At 51.9% G+C, this 24,241-nt stretch overlaps 10 protein-coding genes across 10 annotated transcripts; 6 read left to right on the forward strand and 4 right to left on the reverse strand.

Moving 5' to 3' along the window:
- Positions 1 to 289: 289 nt before the first annotated feature.
- Positions 290 to 2,088, reverse strand: CLUP02_16207 (cytochrome P450; the record flags this gene model as incomplete). The annotated part of the gene is made up of 4 exons (XM_049295131.1): positions 290 to 548; positions 599 to 1,218; positions 1,313 to 1,843; positions 1,897 to 2,088. 4 exons carry the CDS (start codon positions 2,086 to 2,088, stop codon positions 290 to 292), a joined length of 1,602 nt encoding a protein of 533 aa, XP_049152278.1.
- Positions 2,089 to 3,958: 1,870 nt separating this feature from the next.
- CLUP02_16208 (uncharacterized protein) lies at positions 3,959 to 4,916 on the forward strand (the record flags this gene model as incomplete). The annotated part of the gene is made up of 2 exons (XM_049295132.1): positions 3,959 to 4,617; positions 4,688 to 4,916. 2 exons carry the CDS (start codon positions 3,959 to 3,961, stop codon positions 4,914 to 4,916), a joined length of 888 nt encoding a protein of 295 aa, XP_049152279.1.
- A 2,552-nt stretch (positions 4,917 to 7,468) lies between these two features.
- CLUP02_16209 (cutinase) lies at positions 7,469 to 8,083 on the forward strand (the record flags this gene model as incomplete). Its single annotated transcript, XM_049295133.1, has 1 exon — positions 7,469 to 8,083. One exon carries the CDS (start codon positions 7,469 to 7,471, stop codon positions 8,081 to 8,083), a length of 615 nt encoding a protein of 204 aa, XP_049152280.1.
- A 185-nt stretch (positions 8,084 to 8,268) lies between these two features.
- CLUP02_16210 (major facilitator superfamily transporter) lies at positions 8,269 to 10,720 on the reverse strand (the record flags this gene model as incomplete). The annotated part of the gene is made up of 8 exons (XM_049295134.1): positions 8,269 to 8,322; positions 8,384 to 8,409; positions 8,477 to 9,224; positions 9,288 to 9,791; positions 9,856 to 10,290; positions 10,342 to 10,377; positions 10,413 to 10,545; positions 10,707 to 10,720. The coding sequence occupies 8 exons, from the start codon at positions 10,718 to 10,720 to the stop codon at positions 8,269 to 8,271; spliced, it is 1,950 nt and encodes a 649-aa protein (XP_049152281.1).
- Positions 10,721 to 10,813: 93 nt separating this feature from the next.
- CLUP02_16211 (uncharacterized protein) lies at positions 10,814 to 11,900 on the forward strand (the record flags this gene model as incomplete). Its single annotated transcript, XM_049295135.1, has 5 exons — positions 10,814 to 10,916; positions 10,980 to 11,261; positions 11,322 to 11,537; positions 11,599 to 11,709; positions 11,770 to 11,900. The coding sequence occupies 5 exons, from the start codon at positions 10,814 to 10,816 to the stop codon at positions 11,898 to 11,900; spliced, it is 843 nt and encodes a 280-aa protein (XP_049152282.1).
- Positions 11,901 to 12,132: 232 nt separating this feature from the next.
- On the reverse strand, positions 12,133 to 13,726 carry CLUP02_16212 (uncharacterized protein; the record flags this gene model as incomplete). The annotated part of the gene is made up of 5 exons (XM_049295136.1): positions 12,133 to 12,491; positions 12,570 to 12,637; positions 12,716 to 13,098; positions 13,185 to 13,289; positions 13,349 to 13,726. The coding sequence occupies 5 exons, from the start codon at positions 13,724 to 13,726 to the stop codon at positions 12,133 to 12,135; spliced, it is 1,293 nt and encodes a 430-aa protein (XP_049152283.1).
- A 1,018-nt stretch (positions 13,727 to 14,744) lies between these two features.
- CLUP02_16213 (uncharacterized protein) lies at positions 14,745 to 15,855 on the forward strand (the record flags this gene model as incomplete). Its single annotated transcript, XM_049295137.1, has 3 exons — positions 14,745 to 14,802; positions 14,906 to 15,489; positions 15,553 to 15,855. 3 exons carry the CDS (start codon positions 14,745 to 14,747, stop codon positions 15,853 to 15,855), a joined length of 945 nt encoding a protein of 314 aa, XP_049152284.1.
- A 526-nt stretch (positions 15,856 to 16,381) lies between these two features.
- CLUP02_16214 (fungal specific transcription factor domain-containing protein) lies at positions 16,382 to 18,904 on the reverse strand (the record flags this gene model as incomplete). Its single annotated transcript, XM_049295138.1, has 2 exons — positions 16,382 to 18,476; positions 18,696 to 18,904. The coding sequence occupies 2 exons, from the start codon at positions 18,902 to 18,904 to the stop codon at positions 16,382 to 16,384; spliced, it is 2,304 nt and encodes a 767-aa protein (XP_049152285.1).
- Positions 18,905 to 20,003: 1,099 nt separating this feature from the next.
- Positions 20,004 to 21,993, forward strand: CLUP02_16215 (thiol-specific monooxygenase; the record flags this gene model as incomplete). Its single annotated transcript, XM_049295139.1, has 4 exons — positions 20,004 to 20,124; positions 20,286 to 20,472; positions 20,547 to 21,138; positions 21,199 to 21,993. The coding sequence occupies 4 exons, from the start codon at positions 20,004 to 20,006 to the stop codon at positions 21,991 to 21,993; spliced, it is 1,695 nt and encodes a 564-aa protein (XP_049152286.1).
- Positions 21,994 to 22,846: 853 nt separating this feature from the next.
- CLUP02_16216 (glutathione S-transferase) lies at positions 22,847 to 23,978 on the forward strand (the record flags this gene model as incomplete). Its single annotated transcript, XM_049295140.1, has 3 exons — positions 22,847 to 22,858; positions 22,917 to 23,066; positions 23,115 to 23,978. The coding sequence occupies 3 exons, from the start codon at positions 22,847 to 22,849 to the stop codon at positions 23,976 to 23,978; spliced, it is 1,026 nt and encodes a 341-aa protein (XP_049152287.1).
- Between the last annotated feature and the right edge of the window lie 263 nt (positions 23,979 to 24,241).

Raw genomic sequence — 24,241 nt, forward strand, 5'->3', positions numbered from 1 at the left:
CATAGTACTTTGTACCAAGAACAAATACAGTCACTGTTAGAGATATATACAGGCAAGTATTGCCAACTTGGATCTGCCGATGGTTTCCAAAGAGTACCGTGAGCTGAATATTGCGCGAAGTTGACTGTGATGGAAAAGCGAGTGAAAGAGTTGGAATAGTTTGGAAGCTGTTTACACGAGGCAGCGTTGAAGGCATGAAGGGAAATCAATATATTGTACAGTCACTGTGTGACAGAGCCTTCCAGGTGATTCTCTTCTCACAAAGGCTTTGCCTATTTAGAGAAAAGAATTATTGAAGAGTGACGTCGCAACGACGCCCGACGGGCGCAATGACAAAGAAGTTTTCCATCTCCATCATAGAGTCTGTCATGTTGCTAGATAACTTGAGGCCAGGGCACTGTTTGAACAATACAGCAGCCCCCATACGGATTTCCATTCGAGCGAGGTGCTGACCGATACAGACTCGTGCACCGGCACCAAAAGGACAGAAACTGCTTTTCTGGTGTGGCGTGAGCATCTTGGGGTCCATCCATCGTGACTCGTCAAATCTGAAATAAGATTAGAAGGCTGATCTTGCGTCCGAGGACCAACAACTTACTTGAGTGCGTTGGGATAGACATTTTCGTCTCGATGAAGAGTATAAGCCTGAGTCTCAACTTCTAAGCCTCCAGGAATTTTATAGTCTCCGAACTTGGCGCCTTTGGATGGAACAACTCGCGGCAAGTTGGCCGGAATGCTGCCGTAGAGGCGAAGAGTTTCATCGATAACAGAATTAAGAAGAGGTAGCTTCTCAAGGAAAGCATCGTTGAAAATGCTGATATCGTCAACCGCAGCGACTTCCGCTTCAAGCCGAGCTTGAAGCTTAGGCCTTCTCAAGACAGCCCAAACAAGGTACGTCAGAGTCCCCGCCGTCGTATCTGCGCCGGCAAAGATCAGATTAGACGCCTCGCTTTGGATGTAATCTTCCGTAAGCTCGGCTTTGTCTCCGGCATCGCACTCGGCTAAAGCAGTAGCGAAGAGGTTTGACTTATTGTCGCGATGTCTCTTCAAATTTTCAACAGCTCGACCGCCGTATTCGCGGATCGAGTTTCCTGCGTTGAGCATTCGTCGAAGCGGCTTGAGTGGGATGTAATGAGAGATTGCATAGAGCCACGGAAGCTCGTGCTTCAAATAACTCCCAATCCCGACCAATTGAAACGTGTCGATGTACTCGTTTTTCTGTTTATTCCTGTGGTCAGCTACTAGATTTCAACTGCAACATGTGACACTCGATGAACAAGCAATGGTACAGCTACACTAACAGTTGACGTACCTTGCCAGATTCTAGTAGCTCGAAGGATTCACCAAAAGCTAGTTGGCCAATCACATCTGAAGTCATGAGCATCGACCAATGGAGTATATCGCAGGATCCGTGGGTAGCCTCGCCCTTGATCCTGTGAATCGCCTTCGCAACCTTCTCCCTCACAACTTCCTCGCAGTTCTGTCGAAGGCTGGTGGTAGAAAAGGCGCGAGAGAAAAGCCTACGCATCACTCCGTGCCTCACTGGGTCTACTGTAGCAAAGACACCAATTCCGATGCCTGTATCTCCAACGAACTCCTCATACCATGGCGATTTTAGGAAGCCAGAACCAATGCGATGGATCGCTACGAAGCCGTCGGGATCTGAAATTGCGACCTGATACGGCGAGATCCGTACAACGGTACCGTACTTTTCATGGAGGGAGTGAACGTAGTACATTCGCCGGCCGATTGTGGTTTGCCATTTGAGTATGTAATGGGTGATGCGTGTGTACCATGGTCCTGGAATATGCTTGAGAGGGTTGCGCAGCCACAAAGAACACAGCTAGATGTTTGTTAGAAGGTTTCACTGATGTTGCACGAGGTAATCCAACTTACCCGCAAGAAACCAAGCAAGCACGTGGTCCCAAGCGCCCAGGACACTACGACTGGATCGGTGAAGAGCATGGTCCAAGAGCTCTGGAGGCGATGGGGTTGCAAATCTGTACCCGGATAACGAAGTGATGAAGAACCTAAGGACTTTCCTTGGAGCTGCGGGTAACCATTTATGTATATGAGGTGGCCAGGCATTCAACGGTGCGGGGAAGAGTTGATGGCTGTAGGCCGATCGCCGAAGGCGATTCAGGGAGCCGGAGATGTGGTTGATGGGTGAACCAACGACCAACAAATTCTGGGCTCGGATAACTTGCCCAACGGGGAAGGTCAGAAGTCTTCTGTACCCATGTTCCTGAACAATGGGACAATGATGAATGGCTGGTAACGTTTTATTGCAACTGCACATGTTGTTTGGCATTGCAGGCCTACTGGTAATGCCAACTGGGGTAGAAAATCGCTTCGCTAAGAAACCATCACGGCCAGCTTTGTTGAAGAAGAATCGGCCTAATAAGGACAATAAGGACATTCTGAAAAGTCCGGTGACAGAAGGGGTATTACATCATTGGGTGACCTGATGTTTGGTGCAGATTAGGGCTGCTGAAATGTTACTTTCTATTTGTCCGTACTTGGGGAAAAGTCTTTACCGCATCAACCAGGCACGAGTACTGAATATCCCACACCGGCCGATATACTCACGATCGGTGGCCGCATCTCGCGACATATTTAGTCATAGCTTCGGACGCGCAAAGAGAATTAGCGCCGAGCCCGAGAAAACCAGGTGCACATATTTCTAACTAAGGTAGGCAAGTAATATCGTCAAGTGCCTGAGCGACTACATTATCATATTAGTCGTTGATTTCTTGGCCCGCGGCCGCTATCAAACAGAACACAGACGCTTTCGTTTAATGTAACAATTGCAGCTTGGCCGAAGTTCTAAGATGATTCTTTCAGTCAGCTTCATAACACCCAATTGGTCAAATTTGAAAAGCGATAGTTGCGCCCACCGGAAGCTTCACGTAGCTTTAACGCCAGTAATGAACGTTATTTTAATAACCGAAACCATTTGACTGAAGGCTATTCGCCCGAATGATGTCATGTTGGGGTTGTTGCGCCATGGCCAAATTTCAATTTCATGTCGTATCATTCCATCGGCGGTTTCTAACTAACGTCTGTCTATAATTTCCTATTTACTTTCTTGTCCCTTACGGACTGGTATTTATTTACAAAGTCGTACATAATCGCTATGTGCTTAGCAGAGCATGCTCAAATTGGGTATTACCAGTGCTTACACGAAAATGACGGGATGACTGACTGGCAATTCAGTCTTCTTAGGTTGGAAGCAGCATGTCGTTGAAAACTGCTTCAACACAACGGTCGTGCTAAGTGGACCTTGACAACAGTTTCGTCTTGTGAAGTGGGCATCTTACGTTGAAATTGATCCATGCCCTGTTACCAAAGCCCTATCATTAGAGCCAGTCGCAGAAAAAAGGGACCACAGCATGCCACTGTTCTATTGAAGGTCGGATCTGAAGCGATGAAAAGCTCTGCTGCCTGGTGGCTTTGACTCCTGGGTCTAGTATGCGATTCCGTCATGTGGGTGGAAAGCTCGGACCGTACCGCCTAGGTCAACGGTGACGATAACACCACGATGCCGAACCTTCTGCCCTTCTGCCCATGACCCCTGAACCCATGACTCGGGAGCTTCTGCCAAGAGAAAAACGACTTTCCTTCTGCGCTTCAATACGGAGTGATGCGCCGGGGACTTAGGAACAGTCTTGTGCCCCGTACCAAAGAGCTGGAAACAAGCAAAGTTTAACGGCTGCGGCTCCTGCGAATGCGCAGCATCCTTAACATGATGCGAATTAAGCTTTTTCCCCTTTATTTACCACAATTAGGTTGAGCATCAGATGAGTGGGGTAAAACCGAGTACTAGTCCGTATAACTTCACATTAAACCACGAAAAAATGATCAAAGTCTCGGTAGAAAAGGTTCTCGCAGGTCCGGTCATCATTCGCTTGTTCTCAATAGAAAATTCAGTCACTCTTTTGTTCTCAAAGCATTCAAAATGATTCTGCCACACGCAGCTGTCCGTTCTCTTCAAGCACTTTCGCTGCATGCGCCCCGCGCATCTCTCGATTCGCCCGTCAAGTGCCCGGTTGTCCTGGATGGGCGAATCCCCCAAAATTTCACCTTGCAAGTCTTCGATACCTACGCCAGCCCGTTCAACCCGGGATACACAAAGGGCCCTGCGAAGTGGTCCGAAATTCTCTTGTTTCCCACGGTTCCGACACCCTCGCGATTCGACGCCTCCAACGCGACTGGGAACTTCAAGCCTCTCGAAGTCACCATCAACGACCAGTCCATCTTCAATCCCAGCGGCAACAGCCCGCAGCTAGGCTTTCGTCGCGCCGGACTGCTGCTTGGCAACGGCTCCGATGCTTCAAATCAAGGGGTCATGACGACACACTGGAGTTCCATGCAGGATTCGACCAGAAAGCTGAACTTGACGCACGAGTATCTGACGTCTTTCCACGAGACGAACGACTCCGGCGGTGCGCAATTTGCCCTGCAGATTGGCACGCCCCTCGGGCAGAACAGTACGGCGGGCAAGCCCTTGTCAACCGACTGGAAGATGCTGGACAGAAATAACAGCGTGATCTTCTCGACGGCACTAAAGTTTAATGTCTGGCAAAACTGGGCCGTCACCCTCGATGTCCCCAAGAAGTAAGTCGTATTCCCATCGCGTCGAAAGGGAGCAGGTGACGAAGGATTCCGGTGTCTAATGATTCATCAGCACGATTCAAGTCTTCTTCTCGGAAGGAAACGATCCACTCAAGTCCGTCACCGAGGTCCTCCCGAACAACAACGTGGGCGGGGGTGCGCTCCAGATCGGCTTGCTCAAGAAGCCCACCGAAACCAGGACGGTTGTGAACGATGGATTCCAGGAAAGCAATCTGAATGAGGGACAGATACTGGGTGGCATCTTTGTCGAGAACAGCGCAAACGGGTGCGTGTCTCTCTGAGCCTTTACAAAGGCACAAGTTTCGGTTGCCAAGTCTGCGAAAAGATGGTGGGAGAACATTGGGGGCGGACGCTCTGGGATTGGGCTCGGATAGTGTGGGAATCCAGAACCCGATCTCGTCCCACAAGATGTCTTGTTGTTGCTTTTTCCAGGTGGTCCAAACGGCTCTGCAGACCAACAACGAACCTCCCTTTCATTCTCTCCGGCTCTCGGCATGTGGGAATCTGACTACGGGGCGTAAAAAAAGCAAAATACTCGTTAAAATGCTGCCCACGCCACGCTTTCATGTAGAGCTTGGCGGTGCTTAGACGAAGAACGACGGGCGACTTGTGTGATTGATGGGAGCATGTGACCAAGACATTGTGCTGCAGCGTGCTCCTTCAAGGACTGCGATGGTATTGGACAGATTCCTGCCCTCTTATCGGGCCCTTTTACAAATTATGAGTGAGTCAGGAACATTGAATTTGGGCCTGTGGGTTGGGCGCACGTCAACATGTTGTGGGTAGCTTGCAGGCTTCTTCCCTCCATGAAGAATGTCTGGATCGATTTTCTTGACTGTGATGGTCCACGGAAATGCGTATATCTCCTGCGACGAGCCGAGGTAGATGACGGAGTAGACGGCATCCATGGCTTAAATCGATCCAATCGAAGCATGACTTTCTAATGAAAGGGCAGGTTGTATCAATGTTTGACATACTCGGAAGGTTTGCCTTGCTTGGACTGGGTAGGTTGTGAATTAGGGTAAATGATATTATTCTGAGTCAAACAGGGTGAAAGTCGCTTCTTTTGCTGGTACTAGTAGCTTCCATTCTGCTAGAGATGTTTGAGCCTGCTCTATGCATCGCGAACATGCCTATATGACATGAGGCTGTCACAGTGTTGGGGAGCCTGAGCAGTTCCTTGAAGCTGCAGGGTCTATGAAGAGAATTGGGCAAGGTTAACTCCCACAAGACTTGGTCCGAAAATACGATGTGGGGGGTTGCAGAGACAGTGGCGAGGACGATCAGGCTACTTCTAGCTGATTGATCCATAACCCGCTCTCATGATCTTTCAATGGCTCATCATCATAAAATCAGGCACGGGGATGACGAAAAATAGTTCAAGGCCACCAGCGTGTTTCTTCAGGTGTCCATCGACGGAGATGACCCTGGATAGCTTGTCTTACCCCTGCAATTAAGAGGATCAATAAGTTGCGGTGGGTTGTATGCTTATCTGCCGGGCCTTGGATCGACATCTTCTTTATGCCGACCGATGCCAATATGAACGTTCTAGTCCATTCGAATATTACATCGCAACGTATATAGTTCATATCGTTTTAACACTTCAATATGTTGTCATAACTGCCGCTGCATCCACAAACTTGCTCGTGTTTGCACACGAACTCTGCGCATCAAATGCACATGATTGAGATATGTAGTATGTAAAGCAAGTTGCGAATTCATCGAGTACATCAACGATGGATATCCTTGTTTCGGAACTTTCTAAGCCTGATGTCGAGGAGGATGAGATGCGATTGGCGCCCACGCGCCCACTTAATAATCCGTGATCTTCCTTCAAGGAGGATCATTCCCGGCATCCTCCTTACCGACCGAGCGGCGCACTAAGGCTTCAGAGCCTCGGTCCAGAGCAATCCAATCAATTGTTCCCTTTCGACGATCTCCAGTCTTTTGATCAATAGTCGGTTAGTTCGGAGCAACCAACTTGACTGTGGGGTATGATGAAGGGAAACCTCCCTGTTTTGTCTTCATGGCCAAGACAACGGTGTGGCAGTTGTGCCCACATCGCCCGTTTGTGAGCTCATGGGTGCTGGAGAAGAAACGACATGCATACTACGTAATGAGAAATGGGAAATATCTCCTAAACCCCGTGAAATGGTGCGACTAGGCAGACCAACTAAGAACCAATCAACTGGGTCTGACAGGTGTGATGGCCAAGTCCAAGCGCTCCGAAGCAGGCCAGGCAAGTCAGGATGCCTGCATTCCAACAGGAACAGAACATTATGCACGGTCTTCTGCCCGGTGGTATTGCCGCAGAGAGACCAGTGTCACGCCGCATTGATCCTCGACGGGAGTGCCGTGTCAATCCGCACAGATGCTTCCCGATTTTTTTGATTGCGAACGACAGGTTGAGACATTGGTGTCTACGGACGAAGCCACCAATCAGTATGAAACGGAGGAATCGCAAGAAACATCGTTTTTGGACGAACTAGGCTCCGTCGCCTCAAACTTGGGATGACATCGTGGTTCCTTTGAGGCTATCCCTGGTCCTCCTATCGAGTTGTGAAGACTTTGAGCTTCGGGAGTTGGGCTGACAGGCCTCGAGGTATAAGAGCATGAGATATCACTGGGCATCAGGATATATGTTGAAGGATCAGTAGGAACATCAAGAACCATCCAGTCCCTTCACGACTTCTCACTTTCGCTTTTTTTCACTCACACATCTGCCAATCAAGTGCAGCGCACACTCTTTCAACCGTCGCCATACCAGACTTCGCTCTTTTGACAAGACATTCCCTTCAAAAACAACCACAAACAACCAACCAACTCCCTCAGAATGAAGACCGCTGCCATCACCACCATCCTCTTCGCCGCCCTCGCGGCCGCTAGCCCCGTTGAGATCCGCCAGACCTCAGGCTGCAAGGCCTTCACCGTCCTCTTCGCCCGCGGCACCACCGAGATAGGCACTCTCGGAACCGTTGTCGGCCCCGGTCTCCAAAAGGCCGTTGCGTCCAACGTCCCCGACTCCGTCTTCGAGGGCACAACGTATGCAGCTGACATGGCCGGCATTATGTCCGAGGCAACTGGCTCCGGCCCGGGTAGTGTCGCCATGGCCAACCAGGCCAACTCGTGGCTAAGCAAGTGCCCCCAGACCAAGATCGTCCTCACTGGCTACAGCCAGGGCGGCATGGTCGTCCACAACGCCGCTAAGAAGCTCTCAGGCAAGGCCGTCGCTGCGGCCGTCACCTTCGGTGACCCGTTCAAGGGCCAAGCTGTCAATGGTGTTGCTACCGCCAAGTTCAGGAGCTTTTGCGCTGCTGGCGACGGCGTCTGCTCCGCTGGTGGCTGCGCCGCCTCCGGGAGCTGCTCGAGCCAAAGCGCCTCTGGCCATATTGGATATGGCGCCGATGTCAACACCGCAGGCACCTTCCTCAAGGGTGCTCTCGCTTGAGTGCAACATCAGTGAGGCATGTACGTCTTGATAGAAGGAGTATCTACCTGTAGATGCTTGAAGGGAGCCCTGGATTTGTGGCATGGATATACGATTGGATGTCTGGAACTTTCCTTTCTTCACAGTATGGCTTTAACCTTCTTGTATTGAATACACCTACCTAGTCAATGACACTGGTTCTTACTTCAAACTCCCAAATTGATACCCCATGAGATCCACCATCGCGAGATAACGTCGATCTAGTTGTGTCTATCTGTAGACATACCACCACTCATTACGGTTTACCTTTAGAATACTGACATAATTGATCGCTTCAAAAGACTGCACTGGACTTTGTGTCCTCCGCCCTTTGACCCTATATGTTGATGGGTAATTAAGCCTCATCACTGTCACTTTCGTGGGTACTGAACTTCACACGAGACTCTCTCCATCTCTGAAGTAACGGCAGACCAACACCAGTCCAGACAGTCAACGCCACCACAAATGCAAGCGCGCTCTTCCACCCATGTGTCTTGGCAAATGCAGGGGCCTGTCCGCTCGGCATCTGCAGTTGCTGGAAGGGAATCACAACAGCCTGGCCGACGGAGACCATGAAGCCAAGCACAAAGGCGCGCTTCTGCTGATCGCCACCGCAGGCCTCATTCGCCCATCCCGCCAGCAAAGGCGTGTAGCAACCATAGCACCCTGCAAGGATGAAGACGGCCATGCGTAGCATATGTGGCACGCTCCATGCCGCGAGGACGGCGTAGACGAACGTCAGAAGACACCCGACGGCGAAACAGACGGGTCCGCGCCGGCCAATTTTGTCAGAGACGTAGCCTGTGGAGACCATGAACACGAAGTTGATGGCACCAACGCAGGTTGGGATGTTGTTGATTTCTGGCACGGTGTACAATTTTGTTGACTTGAGGTACAGAGTGAAGTATTGAATGATGTAGGAGCCGCAGGTCAGAGTCCAGAAGGAGTAGGCTGCTGTGAAGGCGTAGACTTGCCATGAGCCGAAGACGCGGGCTATAACGGACCAGTTCATCTTGCCGACAGGTTTGCGGCCTTCTTCTTCAATCCGCTCGCGAGCACGTTGCTTTTCCCAGTCACTGAGGTAGAAAGCCTTTGTCGTGTGAGGGGTATCGGGGAAGCAAATCTAATAATGACGTTAGAAAGATGCGATGTTCTATGGAAGTCAATATAGAAGAGAGGTACTTACGACGCCATAGATCACCACGGGAATGGCAAGAATGAAATCAAAGACAAAAAGCCATCGCCACGCTGACAGACCACCCTTTCCGCCCATACCCGAATACAAGGCAGACTGAAGATAGCCGGAAAACATCTGCCCCAAGACACCGCTCATGACGAAAAGGCCAGAGCGGCGGGACAATTCGCTTTTGCGATACCATGATCCGAGGACGTACATGACGCCAGGCCATGCGGCAGACTCAAACAAGCCGATGAAGAAACGCAGGACATAGAACTGCGTGGCGGTCTGGCACTTGAACAGGAAAAGCACGAAGAGAGACCAAGTGCAGAGGCACCCGGTCAGCCAGAAGCGCGGTCGGACGACAGTGATGATCAGGTTGGCAAAAGAACCGCCAATGATGGTTCCAATGTTGAAGTACGTGTTCATCCAGGAGAGTTCGTTGCCGGGACCGAAGTTGAGCTCTTCCGACATGCCGGATACGTAGGCATTGGAGATGTTGTTTTGGTCAAGCTAAAGAAGAGCACTGGAGTCAGCACTCCGGCTGAACGCGATGCTTGGGGGTAGGTGCATTTACCTGTTTGATGAAGAACATGAGACACGAGAATGAAAGTAGAAACCAATCCAACTTGAAAATCAACTTCTTCTCCTCCGGCGATGTGCCGGGCTCGTGCCAGTGGAACCATCCCGCGAATTCAGGTTGCTGTGGGGGCTCCGGCTTGGTATCGGTCTCGGCCGCGACGGACGTGGTCGAAATGCCGTCCTTAATTTGGCTCCGGTTGGTTGGGTCGACTGTCTTAATGGCATTGGCCGCGTTGGTATCAAGATGCGGCGCCATCCTGGTTCGAGCTGCAGCTATCACTAAATTTGATCTCGTCGCACGATCACAAGAAAACTCCAAACGTGCCCACGGTCGGTGATCTAGGCCAAGCAGATGGAGCGTCTCTGGCAAAAGTGAAGATTGAACCTGGGCAGGAGATTCTTTATCATAGCATATCCCTCCCTCGATACACTAGAGAAGCGGTCGATGGTCCGAAAAAAGAGACTTGATAACGATTTTTACTGGGTCGAGCACGACATCGGCAGTCGTTTCTTCAAGCTGACTTGACCGAGACTGTCCTGTCACCGACTCACCATTGACGGCGAACAAAGCGCCATCGAGAACAAAATCTTTTTCCCTTCCGATGTGGTATCGGGGAGGGGCCTTGTGTCTTTACCCCTTTTGGAAGTTTCTGTCGGGCTAGTTCCGGTGCTTAGTGACTCCTTACTCGCACGCCAAGCAAAGGCCGCTCTCGCTTCGGCTCGCTGGATCTCTCCCCGCTTCTTCGGCTTCTTATGCAACACGCCCTTTGGATAACGGAACGGCGCCTTACCAGAAGTCCTCAACGCTGTGTTGATCTAACGTGATAGTAGCTATCAAACACATACTAGTCAAAGTTCATGTTGCTACCTTGTCCGTGAACTTTGAGGATCTCTGATGACTCCTTAAATTACCAGCGCTATTTTGAAACTACTGACTCGGTGCTCAGGACAAGATGGTTGACTTTGTGAACATCAATGGCGCCCGCCTGGCATATCGCATAGCCGGGCCTAACAATGCACCGCTCATGATCACGCTGCATGGCGGTCGCGGAATGGGTACACTGATTGAAAGTCCAGCGTGACAAGACAAGCTTGCTGACCAGAATTGACATTATATAGGTGATCATAAATCCGACTTCAAAGTCTATGGCCAGTTAAGCGATAAGATTCGAGTTCTGTCCTTCGATTACCGTGGCCATGGCCAAAGTTCGTTGACTAAGCCTTACACCTTTGGGCAAATCGTCGATGACATCGAAGCGGTAAGACAGCATTTCATTGGAGATGATCAGGCCATCATCTGCGGCGGTAGTTTCGGCGGTTTCCTCGCACAGCACTATGCCATCAAGTACGCCCCGAAAGTATCGCATCTGATTCTCAGAGGGACTGCACCATCTCATCACCGTAAGTTGCGCAACCTGCACTGGCTTTATGAGGGCTGAGCGTTGACAACTTCACCACCAGACGAGGCCGGCGCCGTCAAAACTCTGGAGGCGAGGATCCACAAAGTTCCTAGCTTCTCTGTCGACATGTTGAAGAACAAAGTCTTTGGTGCATATGAGAGCGACCGCGAGTTTCAGTTGATTTACTTCGCCATGATGCCGCTGTACAGGGAAACTTTCGACCCCGATGCAGCGTTGAAGAGCAACCTCGATGGTGTTTACGTCGCCGAGTCTCACAGTAAGTAAACTTCAACCGAGTCGATTTGTGAAATATCCAGACTAATTGACATTCAACTCAGATGATCTATACTCCGAGAAAGAGAAATACTTTGATTACACTGAACAACTCTCTGAAATTACAGCGAAGACTCTGGTAGTCGTGGGCGACAAGGATTGGATATGTCCTCCTGGTAGGAACTTTACCAAAATTGTAGAGTAACTTGGTCCACGCTAACCATGAAACGTTGCAGAAAACTCCAAGTTGATTGCTGAAAGAATCCCCGGGGCTAGACTTTTGTTGGTTGAGGGCGCTAATCATGGTGTTCATGCCGAAAAGCCAGAAGTGGTCCTGGGAGAGATTCGCAAGCACTTGGACATCTAGTCTCAACATTCTTGTCAAGCTGCTTTGACTGCCTATCGGCATGGCGCTTCGGTTTTCCGATGAGTTTTATACTTACGAATACCATTGGCAATGAAAGCACGCCTTATGACTTGGCGGACCATAATGCACTTCATTGGGAACATCCTCCATCTTACAAGGGAAATGGGTTAACGTTACTTGGGTACATGCGACTCATTCTCTATAGACGCTAGTGTTATTCATGAATCTTACGTCAACTTTTCACCGGCCTGGTTATGTTCTCTTTAGTAACGCTATGCCGTACTTCTCTCGTAACCTTGATGATTCGCCGTGTGCTCTCCGCGTCATCGTCATGGTTGCTGTTGTTGCTGTCATTATCCCCCGCTCCCCCAATCACCGTCACTCCTAGGTCCGTTTCGTATATCGGACCCTGTCGTCCCTTTCCCTGTCCAAAGGTCACGAGGTTTGTGTCGCCCGAACGGTTATAGGGTTCTTGCGTGCTGTAATCCTTGGCCAATCGTTTGAAGAAAGCTCGTAGCATTGGTAGCGAGCCAGCAATGATGCCTAGGCCACATTCGACGATTGTCCAGAGAACTATGTTACCTGCATGGTCTACACAGTTGCAGGAATGTCAGTGTGCTGCTTTGTACGGATTGTAGCGAAACAATCGGGATGCGCGGGTCTTCTTACACAGAACGTCGCTCGCTTTCATGTACGCATTCGTGAAGGGTACTCGGATAATACTCGCAATGCCAGCTCTACCAACAAAAGTAGTTAGTCAAAGCCTCATGTACACAATCCCCTGCGTTTAGCAGAGATCTTAGAATATCACTTACAAGAGACCCAGTCCCAGAATGAGCCGCACGTAGAACTTAAGTCGGGATCGCATTTGCACATGCCGAAGCAGAAAGAACGGAATTGCCGCAACGCTGAAGTCGGTGATGACATTGGCAACGGATGCCCCGTACGAAAGCGCGGTGGCCACGATTGGTGGCCAGCAAGTTCCCGGTATACTCTTGTCCCAGTACCTGTCGAGGGGGTGGCATTGATTCAAGATGACGATTAGGCCGGAGCCGCTCATCAAGAAGGAGAGGCCTATCAATCCTCGCAGGATCCAGAGATAGACCTTCTGATTTGTGATGCGCATTAGGGTGATGCAGATGCTGGACTTGATGAAGCACAAGCTGCCAGCGTAGAAGGCTTGCCAGATCAAGAGTGTCTAGTTTTCGTTGACCGCATAGATTTAGCAACAATAGGCCTACTAATTTGTATGTAGTAGGTCTGTCCAATGCCATCACAACGTACCTTGTAGCCCTCTATGCTCGTCGCTCGATTCATGGTCTCATCTTTGCTCGCTATGCCAGTAAAAGACCCGTAGATCGCAACAGCGGACTGGCCCAAGTTGACAGACTAAACGAACGGTCTTGCAGTTAGCTTCTTTTTAGCCGACCGGAAAATAGTCGACCTACGAATCCTGTCAACATAGCCCAGTCGTCAGAACCGATTTTGTTCGTCTTGAATCGAATGAACACGCGCATGGCCATGACGATAGTTGTCAGAATCGCCAACGTGACGGTAGTGACTAGGAGCCCCAATGCGAGCCCCTGAGGCTCGACGGCCTGCCACGTATCGTCTCCGGCCACATTGGACATGACGATTCCTCTCCGCCGATTTCGTAGTAGCTGAGTCGGAGACGAAGAAATAGTCTTGGGACGAGTCTCGAAGAGGAATCGATTTCGGGTTCTACATTCTGCGAAGATGCTACTAGTAGTGAAGAGGGTTTCGGAGAAAATGTACAGACAGCAAACCTTGCCACCGAAGCGGAGGTGATGACCGTGGTCCCTCATGGGAGGACCAAAGTTCTCTATTGCACCTAGGTCCCTGACATCCCTGGCATGGACTCGAAGGAGCGTCTTTGCATGTGCGTTGGCCTGATTCGGCTGCGAACCGCGTCAGGTACGAATACGTCAAGCTCGGGTTCAATCAAAAAAGTCTGTTGGAGAATTAAACGGATTGGAACACCCCGGCAAATGCACCAGTGTGGGATGTTGGTTGTGTGATAGGATGCGGTACTTGACAGGGGCCCTGGACATATGGTATGGGGACGGTAGACGTCAAAGCGAAAGGTTGCATATGGAAGCCCAGCACCAACAGTATCTTGGCAAGTCGGCAGCAGGGAGCGAGGGGGACTACTCCACCCGTACGGAGTATAAAGTACATTTCTTCGTCCTTCCATATACTATGTAATGCATTCTGACTTTCCAGTCAAGGTGTTAAAGGTGTATTGTCTTGTTGAATCATTATCCGTCAAAGTTCATGGATCACGGACTTTGTCTAATTTTCCTGATTGCGATTGTTTCTGACCTTAAACTATCCCCTATACATGGATAATTTATGCGAGTGGAAGTGCCTGGGCATTGGACGCCCAACAGGATGGATACGCGGCCAGCGGATGGTCTGACCCAGTACCCGCCCGCATCACCCCCGTTGACAGCTGAGCCGGGGATATATGCAGGAACGCGGGGTTCAAGCAAGTTGTCGTCTTGAAGATAACTAGAGTCGGGGTCCTGGTCGTTGACCGCCCATCCTTCTGAAAAGTCCGTCCGTCTTGACCTTCCTGAGCATATCTGAAAAAGGGCCCCTGAGCGAAGATCCTCATCCTATAAGACCATTCAGCAATGGTTTTGATGTCACCTAGCAAGTCATGTAATTGAACCCCCTTTTTCTTCCTTTTTCCCTGATCTTTGAAACCGACTTTTGTGCCAAAGAGCATATCATTGTCAAAGTCTGATTTATCAACAGCGCAAGCGAGTCAGAAACACACCTAGAATCTATACCATCAAGCTTGCACTTTGACCACTTATCATGGCCATCGAATACGAGGTCAAGGGAAAGGTAGCCCTGGTTACAGGAGCTGGATCTGGTAAGTAGTCTCCATCTCTACCAGACCTTCAATGACGATACCCTTGGGTATTGATCGAAGATAACTCGATCGCCGGCTTGCATGATATTCATGATTCTTCTAGGCATCGGTCTAGCCATCACTCAGCGCCTTCTCAACGAAGGCTGCTCGGTAATGATTGCAGACCTCGCCCTCCGCCCAGAAGCCGAGACCACAATCGCAAACTTCCCCCATCCGTCTCCATCCGCAGACAAGCCCACAGCCGCCTTCCACAAGACAGACACGACAAACTGGGCCCAACTCAAATCTCTCTGGGCGGCAACCCTCGAAAAGTTTGGCCGGGTCGACATCGTCGTTAATAACGCCGGTATCTTTGAGCCGCCCTGGTCGTCCTTCTGGAACCCGCCCGGCGTCTCGCCTGAATCAAAGGATGATGCGGACGCTGAGGTGGGATCGTATCACATCTTCAATGTGAACACCATCGGCCCCATCCGGCTGGCGCAAATCGCTATCGACTACTGGCTACAGAACCGCGAGGTCAAGGGGAATCTGCTTTGGGTGTCGAGTATGGGCGGCTACATCCACTCCATCCAGACGCCGTTTTACTTTGCTAGCAAGGCGGCTGTTCTCAGTGTCGTCAAGTCGCTTCAGGGGTTGAAGAAGTTGGTGGGGATCAGGAACTCTGTTATCTGTCCTGGACCTACGAGGGTACGTGAATCTTGGAAGTCCACACGCCTGTCCACATAACCACAAAGACTGACATAAGCGCAGACGCCCCTCTTTGACCAAGAATTCTGCCGCGACCGCTTGCCAGCTGAAGATCTCGCCCTATCGTCTGAGAACCTTGCCAACGCAATGTTCTCGCTGTTGACGGAGGAGCAGTATGGCAACGGCAACGTGCTCGAAATCATGATGGTTGGCAGCAAAGAGGAGCCCAAGATCCATACTAAGGAGGTGCAACTGGAAGCTCTGTACCCCACGGCTAGCCCCATGGGTGCGGGCACCAAGGCCATGGAGGCAGAGCTAAACTTTATGGGGATGATCGCTGAGAAGGGGATGCGGTCTAGTTGCTAAGTAGGTCACAGGCGCTAGTGTAGATAGGTTAACAATGTCAAGGCTATCCGTACATTTTCGAAGTGATTTTGAGGAATTACAGGCTGTTTTCCACGCCCTCAATTCTTAGGTTGGATCAAGAATGACTGTAACGGCATTTTGATACTCCGTAGGAGATTTACTCCCTGGCCCCCTCGCTAAGAGCGTTCATGGGTTTTTCCCTACTACCAACCAGCGCTTACAAGCTCCGGGGACTCGACCGGCTGCTCCGTTCTATGTACTGCCCGCGCAAGGCTCCCCTTGCCTAGTGGTGGATACTCCACGGTTCAGGATGCGGAACAAGAAGCCGTTCTTATCATGAGGAGTGACCCAAAGAAGCCCAGGCAACATCCAATTTGGAAGCCATAGGACCATGCTAGAATAGCCGAACGTGACTTCGGGATCAAAGATGGCAATGAAATCGAACTTTATTCGTCGCTCTAACACATTAAGGTATCTGGGTACTAATAAAAGTAACACAAGCAGCCGGCTACAAGACAGGATCGTATCAGAGAAATCCCAATTCCAATGACCCCCAGCCATAGTCCATGGCTGATTCATCATTCCCTACCGCCGCTGAATGGCGCGTAGGCCCCGTGGGCGAAAACGCAGTCTGGCCCCTAAACCCCGCCGGCGCTGAAGCCTGCCCGCCACAATCGTCCGGGAACTCGTGAAAGGCATAACACGTCGACCGGCCGAGGACCTCCTGCATCAACGCGACGAGCCGCGTGATGAGTGGCCGCACCATTGCCTGGTACGATTCTCTAGACGAGAACTGGCCGCTGCCGCTGCCGCCGCCGTAAACATTGTCGTTCCCGGGAAAGTGTAGAGTCGTGTAGCCGTTATTGGGCACCCCTGAGATGAGACCCATGAACTGCCGAAATACCTGGGCGGCTTGGCGCGCCTGGTTCCAGCCCTCGGGGAAGGCCTCGAGGATGCTGACGATGACGGCGACCTCGTCGCGGGCGGAGAAGGATGTGCATTCTGCGGCGCAGGCGATGAAGCTGTGGATCAAGACCAGACCGACGGGGAAGAGGCGGCACAGGGTGACCCGGTTCAAGGGGAGCTGGCGCTGCTGGAGGAGAACCGAGGTTGACTGGAGATGTTTCTGGGCGAAGCGCAGCAGCTCGACGGCGGAGACGATGGTGCCGCACGAGTTGAAGTGGCAGGGGTAGTGGAGGAGGAGGAGAAGGTGGTAGTACCGCGCGCTGAGCCAGGTGACTGAGTTGTGGATGGGGACGTTGTCTGGTTCCAGTGGGGAGACGAGGCACCCGTTGCTGTACCAGTTCTCAATCTCGGAGCGGATGTTCTGCACTATGGCGCGCCTGTCTGCTTGCGAGAGTGCGGCGACCTCGTGTTGTTTGCGAGTGTGGATCTGCTTGAGGATGCGGTCTTCAAGCTGCCTGAGCTGGATGACGTGGCGATTTGTTTGAAGGATGGAAGCGAAGTGTTGACGGTCTGGGGAAGCAAACTCTTCGATTGTAAGGCCTGGCAGCGGGACGTCGACGTTCTCGTCGATGAGGGCTACGGGGAGACCTAGAGAGATGGCCATCATCCGGTCCAAGACGTAGATACTCCAGAATAAGCGATGGCGTAGCTCAATGTCCATGGCGGAGAGATTCTTGTCTTCGGAGGATCTCCTACTCAATCCGAGGAGCATGGCTTGGCGGGAAACGATGCCTGCTATAGACCACGTTGAGATGCCCTTTGGGTCGAAGAGTGAATACAGTGCCACCAAGACGAGGATCTGGATCGACTCGAGGTCTTCTCTCACGAGACACTCCTGAATGATGTCGGCGTAGGCTACGTCGAACTTGGAGGCCGTGTCGTTGGGTATTTGGCCGGCGCGCTGCAAGGTTGTGCATCCAATCGCCATGATAAGATAGAGCAGCGTAGAGTCGGCATCTCTACGTCGCTTAGAAGATTCGCCTAGTGACTCGAGGTCTCGCAAAACCTTAGTCCTATTGACGAATGGGTAAGCCCGGTTGACGTTCCGGAAGTAGGCGTCAACGAATCTCCTCGCAATAGCGTCGCGAGGCAGGCTCGAGGATGTGAAGCCTTCTCCATCGCGAAGGCTCTCGATGCCAAGGATCCTTCCGGGCTCTGGCGCTGGCTGGAGCAGAGCTCGCATGTGATCATGGCCCCTCGACGACGATGATTCCGTGTCTACGTTAACCGCAAGACTTCTTTGATCAAAGAGGATCGGGCCCGATGTGCCAAGTGGTTGCTGATGTACGGCAAATGTGTCCCGCGGTTCCGCGCGGTTACTCTCTGCACTGATAATAGACCCGGGCGTAGCTCCATTCGCCGCTGGCGTGGCCGGAAGAGTGTCCATCGCCTGACCCACGGCCGTGATCGTAGTAGCCGCTGGCGAGGATCCCAACACGGAGGCAATATCTGTGCCCGTGTCAAGACTCTCTACGCCAGGGGCGCCGGCGACGGGCAAGTTCTCATTGATGAAGCGCGAGAGCCATTCTATCCGAGCGCGCAGATGGTGCGTCTGGGCAGCTGTAGAGGCGGCGGGAGTGGAGAAAGAACACTTGTGTCCCGCGTTGGCACATAGGGTGCAGATGGGAAACGTGCGACTGCACTTCTTCTTGAAGCTGCGGCAGCGATCACAGGCGGGGATATCACGGGCGACCTTTGGCGATGATGCCGAGATGGATGATGGCACCGCTCCTGCTGCTGCTACTACTGCCGATGCCGATGCTGCTCCGGAGGTGGAGATGTTGGCAGCAGCCGCACCTGTGGTAGGACTTTGACCTGTCAGCGCCGGTGAGATTGGACCTGACGGCGGCGCTGGGGCCGAGCCCGAGACTGACGCCGCGACGGCTGCTGCTGCTACCGCTGACGATGAGACATCGGGGACGGCATCCGGAGGGCCCGGGTGGACTGCTGAGGACGGTGTCTGGGGCGGCAGTGGAGGCCGTATGGCGGGAGGAGAAGCCGAGCGGCGCAGGGCTGGCGAGGATGGGGAAGTCTGTCGGACGCGAAAGCGATGAATATTTGATCTGATGTGTTCGGGCGACATTGCGACGGTGCGACAACGCCAAATGGGATAGGGGGGACTGGGCGACGGCGAGACGCCGACGTGAGAGCGCCCGTTTCGTGTCGGGGCTGTCGGAGACTGGACTCTTGGGGGACGTTTTTTCGCTGGACACGTCGCATACACAACCGGTTGGTCGGCCGGGAGTGGGAGTGTGGGATGGGGGATCCTTTTTCGAACAGAAGCGAGACTGGAACTGAGTCGGGAACCTCTCCGCTTGTTGTTACCTTGCTTCACTTGCTCAATGGATCGTCATCTGCAGGGCAGAGGCAGAGTTCTTCAGCGGCTGTGCGGTTCCATGGCTACGGGTCGCGTAGTTTGATGGCAATCGTTTGTCGGGTGGTATTTGATTTTCTTGCAAAGAGAAGAAGAGTAAAAAATTCTCTTCTCTCCCCTCCCCAGCGTTGCAACGAGGCTGTCCTGCCTTACTACACACTACCCGTACCTAGGTACGTGTACGCACTATCTCTTGTTCTGCCCAGGTCGCTCTCCGCGCAGATCCGATAGCCATCCAGTCACTAAGTCTGGTACTGGGAACCATGAAGCGGCTGGCAAGACGGATAGAAACACCAGGAGTACGGCACAAAAGTACCACAGTACCAGACAGTTGCCGATGGTGAAAGAGCACGACTCAAGCGGGCGTTCAGCACGCCATTACCGCGGTCTGTTCAGGGGCGACGAATGAGGAGTCTGCTTAGAGCGATTCTTCTGGTTTAGTCGGCCCAATTTGGACCCGCTGTCGGGGATCCGTCATTCGGAGTTAATATTTCCTGATAATTTTGTTTTTGAGTTGAGGGGGAGGAACCGAGGAAGAGAGAGTGAGAGATAAGGGGCCCGCCAGCAGTTGGGGTGTGCTGCTACATTTTGATAGTCGGCAACTGAGAACTTCTACTAAAGCATCAACAACTTGGAAGCAAAAACAGTGTGACGGAGCCGAGAAACTGGAGAAACGTTAGTCAGATGCGTACAGTAACTACTTTGCGTATGACTTGCATGGGAAAGAAATGTTCATCCCAAACTGTCAGACTCTTCCAAGCGCTTATGGTCTCCCCCCACCCGCCCAACATGTCCCAGACACGCACAAATGGCGCTCGCGCTGGTGCTGGCGTGGTCGGGCCAAGGCCGACTCGCGCTGGCAGTCATTGCTTTTGCTGCGACTCAGTGGGCCGTTCGTCCGACCAGCAGAAGCATATCGCCGAACCAAGGTTCGTCTGTAGTCCTGTACGGATACTCTCGTCAGGAATCTTAGAGTCCAAGAGTGTGAATCGCGTGATGCTCATGCGGAGCATCAAGCACAAATCGCTCAGAGTTGCCTGTCACTCTTTCCATAAAGCCGAGTCTTCTTTTCATCGTTATCGTCCGACAGTCTCATCAGTGGTGCTACACAGATACCCCTCCCTACTGTCGCTTCCTCGCTTCTCTACAACCCCTCGTCGCATCCAGACCCAGCCAGTCTCCGCCGCCATCATGTCGCCCATGTACCTTGAAGACAAACTCAACATCGACCGGGTCGCCGTTATCGGCGCCGGGCCGTGCGGCCTGTCCGCCGCAAAGTAAGCCCGCCGATCCGGCCCCAGGCGACGAGTCCCACGCCTTATACATACTTACTTTATTCGCACTCCAATAGGTACTTGCTAGCGGAGAAGAAGTTCTCCAAAGTCCAGATATTCGAACAGAGGGATACCGTCGGCGGCGCCTGGACATACAGCCCCTTGAACGTCATTGACGGTGACCTCAGCATCCCCAGGACACAACCAACCAAGAACCCGGACACGGCCATTGCCGTTGAGGGACACGATGCCAAGCAATTCGTCTCTCCAGTGTATGATTACTTGGAGACGAATATCCCCCACACACTCATGAACTACTCGGATAAAAAGTTCCCCTCAGATGCCTCGCTTTTCCCTCCTCACCAAACAGTGAAGAAGTATCTGGAAGACTATGCCGAGGAGCTGAAGCCCATCATCTCTCTGTCGACGCAGATCCTCTCCGTCAGAAAGTCTTCGAATGGCAGTGAAGTTTATTGGGAAATTGAAAGTCTGAACCTCAAGACAAATGAGACCAACAAGGCGCAATTTGACGCTGTCTTCGTCGCGAGCGGACACTACAATGATCCCTTCATCCCAGACATCCCTGGCCTTGCCGAGTTTGACAGAGCACACCCAGGCTCAATTTCCCACTCCAAATTCTACAGGAATGCCGAGCAGTATAAGGGAAAAGTGAGATGAACCATGCCCGCAACCCCTTAACCTGACCAAAGTCACTCACACTCATTACAGAAAGTCATCATCGTCGGCAACTCAGCTTCAGGCATCGACCTAAGCGCCCAAATCTCAACAGTCTGCGCTCTCCCCATCATCGTCTCCGAGAAGACCGTCCCCAACACCCCCGCAGAAGACCGCTCATCCTGGGCTAAACCCGTCCCCGAGATTCTCGAATTCATCTCCGAAAACAGACAAGTTCGCTTCGCCAACGGCGAGACCGAATCCGAAATTGACGGCGTCGTCTTTTGCACGGGTTACTTCTACAGCTTCCCTTTCTTCCGCGACCTCTCCCCTCCTGTCGTAACGGATGGCGCCTACGCGCGGAATCTGTACGAGCATCTCCTCTACATTGACGACCCGACGCTTGCGTTCGCGGGCATCCCGCAGCGCATCGTGCCGTTCCCCGTGTCGGAGGGCCAGGCTGCGTACGTTGCACGCGCATGGGCGGATCGTCTGCGTCTGCCGAGTCGCGGCGAGATGAGAGAGTGGGAGGCGCGGATCCTCAAGAACAAGGGCGAGAGTAAGATGCTGCATAACTTGGCGTTTCCCAAGGATCTGGAGTACATCAATATGTTCCACGCGCGGAGCCTGGAGGCGGAGAAGAGAGAGGGTCTGGAGAATGATGGTGTGGGAAAGATACCGCCGTACTGGGATGATGAGAAGCGGTGGACGAGGGAGCGGTTCCCTTTGATCAAGATTGCTTCAAGGAAATTAGGAGAGCGAAGGCATGAGATTACGACGTTGGAGGAGCTTGGGTTTGATTACAAGGCTTGGAAAGCTGGGCTAAATGAGGAGGAAAAGTTGCTTTGAGCATTGCTCCCTTATGGCTTAACCATTTCTTCCCTCTCCGTCTTCTGTATAGATCTTAGAAGGAGCTGGGATAGAGAAAGACCGGAGATGTATACGCTGACGCCATCTGACAGTTAATAGCTACGTTCTCTCGTGAGAGAGAGAGAGAGAGAGAGAGAGAGAGAGAGAGAGAGAGAGAGAGAGAGAGTATGAGAACTTATCCCATCAGGCTGACTACTACTCATGGTGCATATCAGTCATCAACCTCTACATGTAATGTCTAGTTCAATGCATCTCTTCTAGTTCACTATACCAAGTTGAGGGTGATTTTCTTCGAACGCCTCAAAATGTTAACATTTCTACCGATGCCACCAGTTCAGCGTACAGTAAGCCCAGATGAAGAATGGCGAGGTCCTAGAATCTACTTGGTATAGGCGCTATGGAGGAGAAATTGGTATACAACGAGCTTACAAACTTGGACTCGTGAGCGCAAAGCTGACAAATGGCCTTCATCCCAAACTACACCTGCTGGCTGCCCGCGCGCCACGAGCGCTCGGAGTTCCGAACCGCGCGGGATTGATGCAGCTTCCCCGCTCTGGGAAGCTGGAGAAGTCTATTTTTACGTCACGTTCACCTACTTTGTGGAAGCACATCTACTCCCTTGATATGCTTCCTAACAAAGCAATCCATCCGCTAATAGCAGGCCCCTCATCACGCCACATAATATCAGCGCAGTTAAAATCCCACCGGCTCCAAGTTGTATCAACCCATCAAAAGTATATGAGATCTGGCATCGCACACTTACCGACTTGCAAAGGTCCGACCTGCTTTCTATCATAAAAGCACAAAGCTATTACCTCAACACACAACTAATATGAGTGAAGAGGTGCGGTTGCATACACCTATGAATACCAAAAGCATGCATATTAACCCCTTCATTACAGAAAGACCCCATCCGGTACCAGCCCGGAAAAGGCGGAGGTTTCGAGCGCACTGAGGCCCAGTTCCGCAACTTCATCGCGAATGATGCCAACGCCAAGTTCGCAGCTGAGAAGGGTCGCTATGCTCTCTACGTCAGCCCCGGGTGTCCTTGGGTAAGCCCTCATGTACATCAAAGCGAATGCCCCGCTAACAAAACGCAGTGCCACCGCGTCATGATCGTTCGGGCCCTCAAACGCCTCGAGGGCGTCGTAGACCTCTACGTCGCAGATATGGGCATGGGCAAAGAAGGTTGGCACTTCACAGATAGCCCCGAGGCAGCGAAATTCGGCGTTCTTCCGCGCGACCCCGTCTACGGCTTCATGACGATCAAGGAGCTCTACCTCAAAGCAAGTCCCGGCTACGATGGCCGTGTCACGGTGCCTGTCCTCTGGGATAAGAAGTTGCATACTCTCGTCAGCAACGAGTCTAGCGAAATTATCCGTATGCTCTACACCGAGTTCGATCACCTCCTTCCCGAGGTGGATCGCGAGGAGAGTCGACCCGGCGGCGGCCTGTACCCTAAGGAGAAGCGTAAGGAAATTGATGAGATCAATGAGTGGGTGTATCACACGGTCAACAACGGTGTTTACAAAAGTGGTTTTGCGTTCACGCAGTCCGCTTACGAGGAGAACGTCGACGCCTTGTTCAAATCTCTAGATCGTCTGGAGGACATTCTCGAGGACCGGCCTTTCCTGACCGGCGATCACATTACTGAGGCTGATGTCCGCCTGTTTCCAACGATTGCCCGGTTTGACATTGCATATGTCCCGATTTTTATGTGTAATTTGGGCACGATCCGGAACGATTACCCGAATCTGCACCTTTGGTTCAGGAGGTTATACTGGGACCAGAGTGAGAGGACGCACGGCGCGTTCTTCAGTACGACGGATACGTGGGTGTCGAGGTTCAAGGAGGGATATGGCGGTGCGAGGACGAGGGTCTTGGGAATTACCGGGCCCCTTATAATTCCAAAGGGCCCTCGCGTTTTGGTTCACGAGCTCAAGGAGGAGGAAAGGCTTAAGTGACTGTAGTTTTCTTGGTTGCGAGGTCTGAACTTTACAACCAACTGAGGTCGTATATAGTTCAAGGTAGTCAAGCTATGACGGTAATACCTGCCTGTTGCAACAACTCAAGAAACCGGCTACATCTCAATTGGCCGCCATCAATCATTTTTACTATGATGTACTCGACTGCATTTAATCTTATCAGGTCCCTCAACACAGGCCTATCCTGGGCCAAGCTTCTCGGCATTCCAAAAATTTCCGAAATGTGCAATACACTATTGCCG

This window comes from Colletotrichum lupini, chromosome 9, assembly GCF_023278565.1.
Source record: "Colletotrichum lupini chromosome 9, complete sequence".
Classification (NCBI taxonomy): Eukaryota; Fungi; Ascomycota; class Sordariomycetes; order Glomerellales; family Glomerellaceae; genus Colletotrichum; species Colletotrichum lupini.